This window comes from Podarcis liolepis, assembly GCF_965112155.1.
Source record: "Podarcis liolepis genome assembly, chromosome: 5".
NCBI lineage: Eukaryota > Metazoa > Chordata > Lepidosauria > Squamata > Lacertidae > Podarcis > Podarcis liolepis.
The window spans coordinates 62,219,620-62,234,404 of record NC_139556.1 but is presented as its reverse complement, the minus strand read 5'-3'; the positions used below and the strand labels follow the sequence as shown (position 1 = coordinate 62,234,404).

The 14,785-nt window shown below is 43.5% G+C and overlaps 1 protein-coding gene across 4 annotated transcripts in view; it reads left to right on the top strand.

Moving 5' to 3' along the window:
* Positions 1–993: 993 nt before the first annotated feature.
* Positions 994–14,785, top strand: part of YEATS2 (YEATS domain containing 2) — a 39,462-nt gene continuing 25,670 nt past the window's right edge. For all 4 annotated transcript variants that reach the window (XR_014526759.1, XR_014526760.1, XR_014526761.1 and 1 more), the window contains exons 1-14: positions 994–1,157; positions 2,223–2,311; positions 3,901–4,014; positions 4,926–5,023; positions 5,117–5,209; positions 5,459–5,698; positions 6,662–6,777; positions 6,930–7,091; positions 8,411–8,522; positions 9,179–9,223; positions 10,170–10,356; positions 11,008–11,241; positions 11,977–12,135; positions 13,462–13,565. Coding sequence is in view for 1 of the 4 variants with exons in the window: in XM_083505368.1 (XP_083361494.1) it covers positions 3,915–4,014; positions 4,926–5,023; positions 5,117–5,209; positions 5,459–5,698; positions 6,662–6,777; positions 6,930–7,091; positions 8,411–8,522; positions 9,179–9,223; positions 10,170–10,356; positions 11,008–11,241; positions 11,977–12,135; positions 13,462–13,565 (1,650 nt within the window). In the remaining 3 variants the exon portion in view is untranslated. The remainder of the gene's footprint in view (positions 1,158–2,222; positions 2,312–3,900; positions 4,015–4,925; positions 5,024–5,116; positions 5,210–5,458; positions 5,699–6,661; positions 6,778–6,929; positions 7,092–8,410; positions 8,523–9,178; positions 9,224–10,169; positions 10,357–11,007; positions 11,242–11,976; positions 12,136–13,461; positions 13,566–14,785) is intronic.

Below are 14,785 nucleotides of genomic sequence, written 5' to 3'. Positions count from 1 at the left end.
CTCCTACAGACTAAGATGTGGTCTACAGAAGCATGGTGTTTTTATTTTGTTTCAATATAAAAATCATATGAATTCATGAGGATCCGTGCCTCGGATCCATGTTTTTATGGTACTGCAGCGCGGCAAAGTGTTGGATCCACGTTTTTTATAGTCCAGTTTGTAGGCGTGCCTTCTAGGTGTGATTTGACACTGCATTTGTTGGAATTATTTTTAAAAAAGTGGAGGATCCATGAGGATCCGTGTAGATCCGCCTTTTATGCAGACCCGCGAAAGAGTTTGGGAGCATCGTTTATCTCAGGAGAGGATTCGTCAAGCCTGGAAAAAAGGTGGGCAGCAGATACGTGAAGACGAGGAATTCCCCCCTCTTCTTTCTTTTGGACTCCCTGTTCGTGAGAGATCAGCTGAGAGATCTCGTCCTTTCCGGTTGCATGTGATCTATATACTAAAGGGCAACCCATTGCCCAAAATCACAGCTTAAGGAGCCGCTCAAAAATCTACCACTACATTGGTTCTAGGTTCATTTTAAATTTAGCCCGATTTGGGGGAGGGGGGTGCTGCTCTATAACGGACCAGCTCCCAAATTCTAACCCCTAATATTGCAAACTAGCAGTCCCTTTTTTATTATTATTGTGGAGCCCGAATTGCTACGGGACAAAAACAATGTTGCAAAAAGCAATTAAAAATCGCCAACGACCAAGGCAACAGGTGATAAAACATTAGTCATAAGAAGAAAGGAAAAGCACTAAAAAAAAAAAAAACTTTCTCAAGGGAAGAAAGAAAGAAAGAAAGAAAGAAAGAAAGAAAGAAAGAAAGAAAGAAAGAAAGAAAGAAAGAAACCAGCGCCTCGGGCTCCTCGGCTCCTGCAGCCTCTGGGCTTTAGGACGCAGCAGATGCTTCGTTGAGCGCCAGCCGCGTCTGCAAAAAGAGCGCCCTGCCGGCGGCGCCCCCTCGCGAAACCGGCTTCTCCCAATGCCCGCCCCTTCTCCGCTCTCCGCCTGCGCAGCCGCGCCCCGCCGTCGCCGTGACGGGCAGGCGAGAGGGGACGGAGTTGATGGCGGCTGCGCGGTAGAGACGCTGGCCTCGCTGGAGCGCAGGGCTGGGCGGAGGCGAAAGGGACTGGTGGCGGCGGCCCGTCGGGACGTCTTCGGCGAAGGCGGGTGAGTTGCGTGGCCCCGAGTCGGGGCTCCGCTTCCTGCCCGCGGGGCTGAGGAGGAGCGGGGCGTTTGCGCGCGGGGAGGAGAGCGCCCCCCTCTGGCGCGGGGCCTCGACTCTGGCGGCAGGCGCGGGGGTCCCCTTCGCAAGAAGAGGGTGTCGAGGCGCTCGCCTCCGCGGGAGTCCCCGAAGTTTGCTCGCTTGTGCAACTCGGTCGGCGCGGGAGCCGAAAAGTCCCATCTCGCACCCCGATCCTGGCCGTGCTTACTTGCTGCTGGAAGGAAGACCCGCGGTAGCTTATGGTTAACTTTACTCCAAGTTAGCCCTCTGGGAGCTGCAGTCTTGCGGGCACGTGCAGCCCCAGTCCCGCGTCGACTTTGCTACCTGTCCCGCGGACTGCAACTGGTTCGCCTAACTTTGCAAAGGATCGGGCTGTTAAAGAGGGCAGTCCGATTTTATGGCCACCTGGAAACAAGTTGCCAGGCACACATAGGACCAGAGCATTGTTGTTTCTCAAAGGGGTCTTCCCAAAGGCCACCCTACTGAGTTTTGCTGGGGATTATTGTTATGATGGGTGAACATCCTGCTAGGAGCCATCCTTGGTGTGCTTTTCCTTGATGCTCCGGCAGTCATTCAGGCTTGTTCTGAAGACCCTCGCAAAGTTGGCTCCTAATAGCACAAATGGCTTCTTTGCAAACTAGCATGCCACAGTGACTCACTGTTCCTGTGCCAGCTTCTTTGTAGACCCATCATAACTTGCTTTCCAGTGCAATCTTATATTCCTACATCTATTCTGAAGTAAGCCCCATTGTGCTTAGTAGTACTTACTCCTGCTCAGATGAGCTTTTAAGTCCCACGGTGTTTGGTAGTAATGCACCAAAGCAGCATTTTGTAATGCCTAATAATAGCTTGAGCTAACAACTTGTTTTGCTTTGGTCACTCGTAGTTGTGATTTGGTAAATTCAGTTGGAAATTGGAATACTATTCTGCTCGTAATAGAACATGCTGGGAAACTTGAGCTTCAAGAAAAGGATTGCTTTCACTTGTCTAAAAGAGTTTTTATTCAACAGGGGTCACTGAAAAGGAAACTGAACAGCCTTCAACAGAGATACGGTGACATTTGATGGAAAACAGATTCTGCCTTTTTGACACATCTGAGGTAAAATATTGCAGAAAGGGTTTTTCCATTCATAATGGCCTTTCGTTGTCTTTCTGTGTGAGTCAGTCACCGAAGACATCTATGTATTCACTCACATGTCTTCGCACATAACTTTGCTAAGGAGAATGAACAGCAAAAGGAAGGTTTCGACAATGTATGAAGAAATAATTGTGCAGGATTAGGGGCTTTGTTGGCGGCTGCTCACACATTCGCCCTCTCTAGGCATTCTGATGCCTGGTAGAAGAATAATCCAAGGGGGGCACGGGCGGTAGCTCTGTCCCCCCTTGTTGCCATTCTCTTCACCCCCCCATGAGTAGTAATATGAAGAATATCTGTCTGGTGTCGCAAACAACAAAATGAAAATAGTTCATCATAATTGCAGATTATGCAGTAATAGTAGCCCTCCGGTGTTCTGATGCTGTGTAGATAAATTATTGCAATAGATGCACACACAGAGGGATGGGTATGCTGCTTTGTCCTTTGTTATTCTCTTCACCCTCCAAGTTAGAGGACAATTGGGTGCCTTCTGAACTCAGGACACATTTTAGAGCCCCGGAAAACACTCTTCTGGAGTGTGAACATAATGATAAGTCTGAATACCTTGTTCATCCTTATGGGGTGCCCTCATTGTAGTTGCTCTCCATAGCTTCAGAATGCCTGACTAACACTATTGTTACTGCAAAATCTGTTGGACTGGACTCTTTTCACTTTGTTATTTGAGGCTTCGTTAGGATGATAACTTTTCAGAGATTTGGAGGCTGTATAGTGGAGCTGTCTTTGCCTGTGGTCCAGCGGTTTATTTCTAATTTTTTAATATCATGTTTATCCTGTCATGGTCACCTCGATTTAGCAGGCATTTCAGATGGTTACCTCCAAAAAAACCCAAGAGAAACTCGTAGAAATGTGGCCAGCAATAGATGTGCGAATGAGTTTTTGTGTGACTATCGCTTTTGATAGTTCAAAGAAAAACAAGGTACTTACTCTGATTCATAGACCAAAAGAGCTTTTTTTTTAAAAGAGGAAAATAAGAAAAAAGAAAAATAGGACAGGTTCTTACCGCAAAGTAGCTCAATTCATAATCCAGTTTGAATGAGCTGAATTACTTTGTAGATCTTGGTGGAGTTTTGGGAAGCTGTTGAGACAGAAGCTGAGTTCACATATTACTTGTGTGATATTACTCAAGATTTCAAGCTGATGCAGGGCTGCGTTTCTCCTGATATTGTGGTGTTCTGCTAGCTCTACTATCTGATGTCTGCATGTTGCACTGCTTGTGTTTAAGTGCACAGGGTTCCTAATCCTGCAGAGCCCCTAATTGTTAGCAGTTGTTCATGTGTAGGGGTTCCTTCGGAGGCAACCATGTTTCAATGTGCCATCATCAGAATAGATATAGCAAGACACTGTGAGATGAAAAGCGTGGTCCTGTTCTGGGTTGAAACTATGAGTGCCCTACACGCAAGTAGCATATAAATAGATCTGTATTCTTCCACCCAGTTGGAAGGTTTACTTCTTCTGCAGTGTGACTTTATAAATGGAAAGATGTTCTCAGATGTTTGAATGCACTGTTTGTCTCCCCCCCCCCTTCCCTCTAGTGAAATCGCCAAACATGTCAGGAATCAAAAGAACTATAGAAGAGATGGACCCAGACTACGAGGAGATCTCGCATGTACCTACAAATAAACGTCATAAAGCAGTTGAGCAGTCAGGTAAAAAATAAAAAATAAATGCGAAAATTGAAGTGGGACAGAGATAAGAGGAGAAGAATATAGTCTGTCTATAGGTATTGGTTTGTGTTAGATTTCTAAAATATGCAGAACACTGCTGTTTTTCTTTCACACTAATAGAATTGGTTTCAATGTTTCTTTGTGTGAAATTCAAGAGCTTGACTGATGGATCAAGTGCCACCATTTCCCATTTAATTTTATTAAAAACTTAAATTGCTATAGCCAGACTGTACCTGAACTGCAATAATACTTGATATTACAACACTCTTCTCACATGTTCTGTGGCAGTGGATTTTTAAAAAACAACAACAACAAACCACCACCTGCACCACAGCTATGAGCTTAATTAGTCTCCCTCTCTCTCTCTCTCTCTCTCTCTCTCTCTCTCACACACACACACACACACACACACTTATATAAAAATATAAAACATTTGGGTCCAAGCTATGCATCTAACCAAATGTGTAGTTTGGTCCACATATGGGTTGCTGAATTTATGTGTCCAACTAGGCTTTTGATGAAGATCTCCTGAAATGGATTGAGTGATTGTCTGTTTAACTTCATCAAGCCCTTGTAAGAGCTTTCTTTCACCAATCTTCAGATTTTGGAGCTGTCATTCATGTGTTCATATATCAGTTATTGTATTGTGGTTCTTTAAAATATTACATATTATTCTTGTACATGGGTGCACACACACATATAAACAAATAAGAATGGCGTACTTTTTTCATTTCTTCATACTTGGCCTGGTCATTTTGATACTAAAATCCAAGCAAAAATTAAGCCAGAAATCCACATCGTCTTCCAGGCATGGAGGACTGTGTTGTTGCAAATGGCCTTAACTTTCTTGCCCATAAGAATATTCTTCTTCTTTGTGGACTCTTCCTGAACAGCACGAGATGCTGCAGTACAGAAGATTGAAGCAATTATTAAAGAACAGTTTTCTGTAGAAATGAAGAATAAAGAACATGAGATTGAAGTCATAGATCAGGTATATAGATTTCAAGCTCAGTATTCTATGGGAAGGGTTACAGTCACTACATAATGGGACTTTCATCTTCTCTCCCCCCCCCCCTTTTCATAGCGCTTGATTGAAGCAAGAAGAATGATGGATAAACTGCGAGCCTGCATTGTTGCAAACTACTATGCTTCTGCTGGTCTTCTTAAAGTCGGAGAGGTAAAACTGATCGTAATGGAGCATGTGACCTTTTGAAAGAAAAAATAATTGCATTTACAAAAAAGGAAAACTGCCAGATGTTTGGTGGTCTGCAACCTCCAAGGAAGCCATGGTCAGATGGGTGCTTCTGCTACACTCTGCAAGTGTTTATCAGCACAATATATGCTTTGATCAGGTGGACATGTTACTTTCTGTCATAACTTTAATTCTGAGCAAAATTGAGATGTGCTGCCTTCTTTGTTGTTTCAGGGAACCAAGACCTGTGATCCTATGGTTTTTAACCATCCATCTATCAAGAGATTTTTGGAATCTCCCTCCAGATCATCATCTCCGGCTAATCAGGGGTCAGAAACTCTGTCAGTTAACCATTCAGAGAGTGAATCATCCCAGCACATGGACTATTTGATGGGAAAGGACAATGGCAACCTGGATGTAGAAGAGCGATTATCAAACAAGCTCGACCAGAGGCTGAGCAAGAATTCTGGGCAGGTAAAATGAACCTGAGGTTTTAAAACAAGGCAGGAGGAAGGGGGGGGAATAGTGTTCTTTTGTATACAAAGGCAGACATGGCAAATATATTCCTGACTTCTGCTATGTCTTCTGAAACCCACAGAGATGGTTTCATCTTCAACACCCCTCATTAGCACTGTTGTAGAAAGGGGTCAATTACAGGTCTCATTATATTGCTTTTTGCTGCCTGTTTTCTGCTGATGTAGCACTATGTGCAGCGATAATTTCAAAATCATTGTGCTCCATCATCCACAACATTCCCCCCTCCTTAACTTTTATTTTTCAGCTTCTAAAAATATATAGAACAAATAATCCCTATATACACCTCTCCACTAAATGTTCCATGCATATGCAATTCAAATAATACAGTCAAACATTAAGTTTGTAGATAATTTAGAAGTGATTACATCAGTTAGGTGCTTTCTAGTCCATGTCTTGGCAGATTGTCCCAGAGTGAGACATTAATAACATTAAATGGCTCAAAGTTAGTTCAGTTTCTACAACACGTTTGGAGAGGGCAGAGAAATGGGTTATTTCCATCTTAGTTTTTTAATGTGAGAGAATTACGGTCCCTGTCCCTCAGAGGAGTGAAAAGAAATTTAATCCCCAGTATTGGCAGACCTAGCCCTTTACGTGAGGAGGCAGAACTTTTTTTTCATGGAATGTACCTAAATTGACCTTTTTTGTGTGTTCTGCAGCAGCTCCGCGTCTCCCTACTCTTGCTTAGATTTGCAAATGTGCTAAATACCTTTAAAATGGGTATTTTAAAATATGCTGGTTGTTTTATCATTTTCAGGGTTGTTCTCTATTGACCTTTTACTGCAGACAGGTGTGTGTCCTTTTTGCAACTTAAACAGTAGCTGTATCTTCCTTGCATGGGGTAAAATTAGAGTAAATGTGTGCGTAAGCAGATTTCTAAACAGATTTCTGTTTTGTCCCCAGGGCACTTCTGGTGTTGCTAGAGGTCACAAAGGGGGCCTGAGAAATGCTGGTCACTCAAATGATGAACATTCGCGGCTGTTTGTGAAGAAAACCATAGTAGTTGGCAATGTCTCCAAGTTAGTACCTGAAGTCTTGTTCTTGTGTGTTCTTTGACTGTTCGCCTGGAATGTGGATCGCACCTAGAGAAATGGCTAAACAGTGTGCGGTTTAATATTTCAAAATGTTTGTAGTGGAATTGATTTAAGTGATTATTTCTGCCATCTGCCAGGTACATTCCTCCTGACAAGAGAGAAGAGAATGACCAGTCCACTCATAAGTGGATGGTATATGTACGAGGTTCCCGAAGAGAACCCAGCATTGATCACTTTGTTAAGAAAGTCTGGTTCTTCCTTCATCCCAGCTACAAACCTAACGATCTTGTCGAAGTCAGGTAACAGCACTTTCGGTGAAACTTCCAACTTGCCCCAACTGACTGACAGATTTTCAGAACCTCAGTGATTTTTACTTAGGGGTGGGGTTCCAGTACTCTGGGAAGGGGGTTCAAATCCTCTCTGGCTGATAAGTGGCATCATATGCCCAAGAAGGTAAACGCAGAAGAGAGCATAACCCTTCCCCTACCTGCTGTTTTTCAGTCAAGATCTTGTGCATGAGTAAGCCTGTATCTGGAGCCCGGCAGAAACAAAAGGCATACTGAGCAGAAAACAGATGGCAGAGATTGTGTGAAGCGGCTCAGCTCCTCACCCCATCTGTGTGCCTTCTCAGAATTTCAGCTTTCTGTCTGTTTTTCTAAGCATGGTGCTGAGATGTGTATTTAGCTATATCGCAGCTGGGGAACCCGGGGTTCTTCAGATGTTGTTGGCCTCCAGCCAGCTCCCACTAGCCCCAGCCAACATGGCCAATGGACATTGATGACAATTACTACAATTTATTACTCTCCCTTCACCCTATGGTTCCAGGGCAGGTTAATAGGTAAAAAGGTAAAGGACCCCTGGACAGTTAAGTCCAGTCAGAGGCGACTGTGGGGTGCGGCATTCAACTCACTTCAGGCTGAGGGTGCCGGCGTTTGTCCACAGACAGCTTTCCGGGTCATGTGGCCAGCATGACTAAACCGCTTCTGGTGCAACAGGACATCGTGACGAGTGCCAGAGTGCATGGAAATGTTTTTTGCCTTCCTGCCACAGCAGTATCTATTTATCTACTTGCACATGTGTGCTTTCAAACTGTCAGGTTGGCAAAAGCTGGGGCAGAGCAACGGGAGCGGGTTACTAAATGAGGAACACAACATTAATATTAAAACACAATATTAAACAGCACTGCAAACAATTTAAAACCACTCAACATTACAAAAATAAGATTGGTCCTAAAAATATACATCTCAAGTGTCAAAATCCAGGGTAAAAAGTCTTTAGCATTTGCCCAAAGCTGTGCAATGAAGGTACCAGACGCCTCTGAGGGCAACTGTCATACAACATAGGGAGGACAACAGATTATAAAACCTTTCTAAAGTCAAATAGCCAAGACTGCAAATATTAGGGAGGCTTGAAAAATTTGAGTAGTATGTTTGGTACTTAAGATCCTTAAAATTCTTTGGCACTGTCTCGAATACTTGAATATCACCATGGTAACTCTTTCCTGGTCTTCCACCTTATGTGGGCCTTGTTGCTTGTTCTGCACCTCCAAATCCCAAGCTCAGAAGTATCTTGTATGCAGTGGAAGACTTTTGTTTTGAAAAATGATCCTTATTTCTAGAGAGCCTCCTTTCCACCTGACTAGACGGGGCTGGGGAGAGTTTCCTGTCAGGGTTCAGATTCATTTCAAAGACAGCCGGAACAAAAGAATTGATATCATACACCATCTGAAGGTAACTTCGCTGCAATGATAATGCATAGATGAAAATACTCTCTTTGTATTTTTATTGTTTTGCTCTCACAAGAAATAACACAATAAACTCTGTTTTCCATGCTAGTCTTTTTATGGTTCAGAATAGTTGTGTCTTCTGTGATGCAATGCCCTTCTCAGGGAAATAAGTATGGCTCCCTCTTGCTTGGCTTTTAGAAGAGTCCTAACTTTTTTCTTATTATAGTTTGCTTTGGGGTGATTTCAGGGCGCTGTGTTTTATTTACTGGTTTTATTTTATTTAACAAAGTTTATATACTACTTGATTGTAACGAAATCTCTGAACCTAAAACAGATAAGCAAATAGCCCTCCATTCTCACACAAGTCAAAGTGCATAGTATCCAATGCCAGTCATTCTGGCATCTGAGACAGAAAACCCTACATGCATCTCTTCCCCACCCCTACCCTCTGCAGTTAAAATACAAAAATAAGAAATTAAAAAGTCAACAACTTTCTGGCATTTTGTGGTACCCCAAACCAACTGCATGGGGCAAAACCTCACTCTGCCTATTGGCAGGGCCAGTTCTGTTTATTGCTTTAAGTTTTGTGTATGTGTGTATATTTGCTAATATTTGTGACAAAGACACCTAAACTTTTCCTTTCCTAATTGTTTCGTACAGTTGGATAGGACATACACAGGTCTACAGACGCTAGGTGCTGAAACGGTATGATTTTTAAAAAGTTTTCTCAGGCTTTTCTTGTAAACTGTAGAATGGAAACAGTGATCACTTTCTTTGGCCATCTCCGCCCTGTCCCCCAAAGTATGAGCAGTAAACATAGTTATCAAGCAGTTTACATGTTGAAAGTACACTCTGTAAATTGTGTGCTGCTCTTGACAGGTAACTGGGTTGGCCATCAGTGTCTGCTTAGTATTGACATGAGATGCACATGCTTTCTGCTCTTGGTCTTAGGCAGGATTTTCTGTGACTTCTTAAGGCAGGAATGGGAAGCCTCTGGTCTGCAGGCCAAATTAGGCCTGACAGGCGACCCTATCTGGTCGAGGCGATTTTATTCCAGTTGCACCCACCAGTCACTCATCTGAAGTCATATGTCAGGTGTGTGTCACATAAAATTGCATCTGCAAAGGGAGCATTGCAATTGGAAGCCTTGGAGTGGACTCATGATTGTTCCTTTTGCAAGTAAATCATTTAAATTCAGTGCTGAATACATGTTGCACAGCTGGGGTCAAGTTCACTCAGGAGGTCCCAACTGGATTTGATGTTTGCTGAAAGCAGACCTGGGAACAGCTTCCCTAGCAGATTGGCAGCATGGCTTGCATTTGATGGCAGATTTTAAACAATGCTGAATGTAAGCCCTGCTGGTTCAGATGGAGATCAGATCCACCTGATGTCATATGACTAGCTGATGTTCTCTGAGCAGTACCTGCTTCTGTGGTTGGTCGCTTAACTATTAGGTTACTTGAACTTGAGTTCAGGTGGACTTTAAGCAAACCAACATAATTCCCCCAAACCAGGAGCTTCTGTTGATGGGTGCAAAAGGTTTAGAAACTGGTGTCCTTTGTATCTTAAGTATGCAGTGAAGTCCCTCTCTGCACCCTTAAAAAATTTATTGTCATCGGTTGCCTTACCATAGTTGTTTTTCTCTTGAAAGGTGGTGGACGTTGAATTGCACCGGCATTCTTTTAGAGAAGAGTATGTCTTCTCCCAGTCTTCAGATTCTGATCTTTCTGATGCCCCCACCTCGTTGCATTTGCCATTAAATATGCCAGCACCTGTAAAAGCATCCTCACCAATAAAGCAGATGCATGAATCCATTACGCATACTTCTGTTGAGAAAGGTAAAATAAAAACACCGACGTTACTTTAGTTGGCCCTTCTGTTGTTAACAGTTGTGTTTGTGTTTATTAACTAAAAATAAAATTCAGTAAAAATATTAATGGGGGGGGGAGGTCAACATAATATGTGTGTGTCTTAGAGTTGGAGGAGAATTTGACCCAGACTGGAAATTGGCTGATCTGTCCATCCATAGTATGTATCCACCCTAACATATATTGGGAAGGGCCATAGCTCTTGCATGCCAAAGGTCCCAGGTTTAGTCCTTGACCATCTCAAGGTAGGGCTGGGAAAACCCTGGAGAGCTATTGCCAATTAGTGTAGACTCTATGGACCAATAGTCCAGCTACGTATAAGGCCGTTTCCTTTGTTCTAAACAGTGTTATGTTGTAGAGTACATTATGATGAACAAATTCTGATACTGGAACTTATTGGAGACACATCCTAGTTGGTGTGCAGTTTCCATGGGTGTGCAAAGAGAAACTTTATGGAATAAATAGTCTGATTAGGAAAACACTACACTGCTTTTGAGATGGCGGCCTTTCAGATATTAAGAGCTCATTCTGAGGGAGAGAAATAAGTTGTTTTTAACATTTTGATTTTTCTGCCTAGAAACACTTCATAACACTTAAAAAACAACAACTTTTATTCATCAGGGTTCAGATCTGAAGCCGAAAGACATACAACCTTCTATTCCTTGCCATCGTCTTTAGAACGGACTCCCACAAAGCTGGCTTCACAGAAAGTTACTTTTGGTTCTCACGGCAACTCAGCTTTTCAGCCAATTGCTGCTAGTTGCAAAATAGTGCCTCAGGGTCGAATCCCAAGCCCTGCTGAGTCTCCAGGCAAGTCTTTTCAGCCCATCACCATGAGTTGCAAGATTGTGTCAGGTACGGCTTGGTTTATGCATCAAATTGTGTTGTACAGCGAGATAAGAATAAACTTGCTGCTCTTGCACTGAGTACAGTTACAATCTTGTATGTTGTGAGGAGGGTGGGGGAGTGCCACACAAGTCAAGCCTGAAGCATGAGATGGTGACACTCAAGGAGACGCTATGTCACATATGCAGCCTCCACACTTAGGAGTAGTTTTGCTCCTAGTCTACTGAGCCCCTGTCTTCCAGGTTGTAAACTCCATAGTTCGTAGGTCATAAGGGGCAAAATGCTAAGAAGCATTGCAAAATGTTGAATGCTACTGGGGATGAACAATGTTTGTCCAAGAAGAAGCCCACAGCCTTATAGGCACATAGGGTCAGATTCTGTTAATGAGCCCTGCTATAGTGTCCCGCAAATTGGCTTGGAGGTTGTTGGGGGAAAGGGAAATAGAGGGGAGATTTTTCCATCTGATGGAGCAATCTCCTTAGCACTACCTTGATAATTCCTTCCATAGTCCTCTATAGAAGGACTGTAGAAGTTGTGATGGAAAAAAGTAGCATCTTCAGTGCTCTAAGGAAGACTTTTTCTAAAGAAAACACAGTAGGTGCCTGATTTTCATGGAGCTGCTTCTATGCTTGCAGTAGAATTGATTCTGCAAATTGCTTCTATTGTTGTTGTCGTCACTACGCTACCTTCACTTTGGATATCTGTCTGACATGTACAATGGAGAATTCCTTTCTGTTTCCTTAGGATCTCCAATATCGACCCCAAGTCCTTCTCCACTACCTCGAACTCCAACTTCCACTCCAGTGCATATGAAGCAAGGGGCTACCACCCCTGTAGTCAATAACCCTTACGTTATTGTGGACAAGCCTGGTCAACCGGTTGGGGCAGCAGCCACCAGCACAGGTGTGGACTAGATCCGGGTGGGGAAGAATGTGGTCTCCTTTCCAGAGCCTTTGCAGTGTGTGCCTTGATTTGCCTCAGAGGCAGAATGCTCAGAATAACCCCTAACCCCTTGTGTTCTGTGCTCATGTCTTATTTGTCATTGCTGGATACTGGTGGAACAGCCATCTCCCTCACTAACTTTTGTTTTGTTTGTAAAAGGTATTTTCCTAAGACTCCTTACTCCACAAACCTTACAACAGCCTTCAGCCCTCTGGATATTTTGGTCTACAACAAAACATCCCTCCAAAACATCTTGCAGACGCTGGGTTGATGAAGGCTGCCTTATAGCGTGCTTTGTTACCTTCATTCGCTTCCATTCTCTCTGATCAGTTTGCCAGGGACAAGCAGTTGTTGTAAAGTGAATTGCTTGTCCATCCTTAGTTGCATCGAACAGCTTGTTGCAGGTTTAGACATACCATGATAGATAGTCAACTGCAAACATTCTTCACTGCAAGCAGTTCCCTGTAAAAGTGATTGTGTTCTGTGCATGCTAAGAACATAGGAAGGTATCTTACACTGAGTCAGACCAGTGGCCCATCTAGTTGTCTAAACTGACTGGCAGCAGCTCTCCAAGGTTTCAGGCAAGGAGTCGCTCACAGCTCTACCTAGACATGCTGGGACTTGACCCTGGGGTCTTCTCCATGCAAGGCAGATGCCCTGCCATTGAGCTACTGCTCTTCGCTTCTCCTACCTGCGCTTCTCTGTTCTACAGTGTAACACAGGCTTCCTCAACCTCGGCCCTCCAGATGCTTTTGGCCTACAACTCCCATGATCCCTAACTAGGAAGACCAGTGGTCAGGGATGCTGGGAATTGTAGTCTCAAAACATCTGGAGGGCCGAGGTTGAGGAAGCCTGGTGTAGCATGTAGAAGGTGGGGGAGGGGAACTTTCACACCCAGAATTTTTCAGCTCAGAGACAGTGCTGAGAGACGGGGAAAGTGTGTAGGAAATGGTGGCAACTATCTCTCATGTGATTTGTGCGTCGTCCTGGCAGAGCTTTAGATTCTCTGGGGCTGCATTCAGCATATGGGCACAGAAGAGGTGTATTGCTTTCTAGCAAAATGGGAAGCGGACTGGCGAATGAGCACCCGTCCTCTCTGTGGCTTTGTGGGTGGGAAGCGATGGTGTCCCCTTCTGCCTGTGAACCTCCTGCCATGTTGCCTTCCGCCAGTTGTCCAGCAAAGAAAAGGTGATTCTGTTCAGAGAGCTGTAATGTGACAGTTGTTAGAACACACTGAAGCTACACCAGGATGGCCAAATGTGTGCTGTTGTATTTCTCAATATATAGGTAGCCCTGGAAGTAAGGCTTCAAGTGTTTCTCAAGCCTCTCAAGGGACAGCATCTCCGGTATCAAAGATCCCTGGGAGCAGTTTGGTAACTTCCGTTGTCAAGGTAACATTCGTTTGTTTGGCTTTTCTGTTTTTGTTTTGTTTTTAGAAACTTGTTCAGGTGGAGTATTTTGTCTTTTATTCCTTGATATTCCATGGCAGTGTAGTGCCTTTTTCTGGAAACTGTTCGTAGAGTTCTGGTTCATTTTATTTATTCATTAAATTTATATCCTACTGCTCCTCCCAGGGTGGCAAGCAGTAAGCGATAAAACCTCTTAAAAACATGGTTAAGTTTTTTATTTCTGCATCCCAAACATCTCGTGTTGGGTCTGCTTTCGAATGTCTCTCAAGTGCCCTATCCTTAGTGTTCTCCCACCAAAACTACAATTTTCTCCGTATTTCACGGCCCTGTTTTTCAGTGGCGTTTGGAGAAGCCAAAATGCCTATTTGCAACGCTGTCGTGTGTCTCTCTATTTCTAAGTAAGTCCTACTGAATTCAATAGAGCTGACATCCTAGGTAAGCATGCATAGGATTAGGGACTTGGGCAATTTTTTCCTCCAGGGTAAGGCAGTGAATTTGCCTTCACCAGCCAGAGAAAAAAATGGTTCACTGGGGTAGTCTGCGCTTGGCCTATTTATAAATTACATTGGTGGAAGACACATGGTCTCCGTAGTTGCAACATGTTTCACATTTCCAAAAATCAACAAGCTGAGGCTATTGAGTGCATTTCTTGTTAAGTCATCTTCTGTGTAGGCACAAATTTTGTATTTAGGGAAAACAGAGGTAGCACTTGACAACTTTATAGCTACCATTGCCAAAATAATATTTATGTAAACATTTGGGGTGAGGGAAAGAGATTCCAAAGAGCCAGTGGTGATTGGGAACCTCGCCAGTAGAGAAGCACTGGGAGCAATTCATTTGGCTTTTTAAGCTGACACAGACGAATAATGTTAGTATACTTCTGGGCTGAGGAAGAAGTCTCAAAGGTACAGAGCTAGATTGTGGCTGATAAATGGTACTTCAGAAGGTGATGGATTTGTAGCAGAATTTGGAACTTGCTTTTATTACTGCTTACAAAAGCTTGTTGTGTGTTTCAATAGACTGCTTCTAGCATTTAAAATGAGATAAGTTTTGTCTAGAATTGTTTCCTATGCAACTTGGGTGCTAATGCAAAAGTAGTAGAGAAAGCCATTCCTTTGTCACTTATGAAAGCATCTCTACGTAGCAAGTTCTGTGCCGTTTTAACCAAACTTGGCCCAGGTTAATGATGGTGATTTGTATTG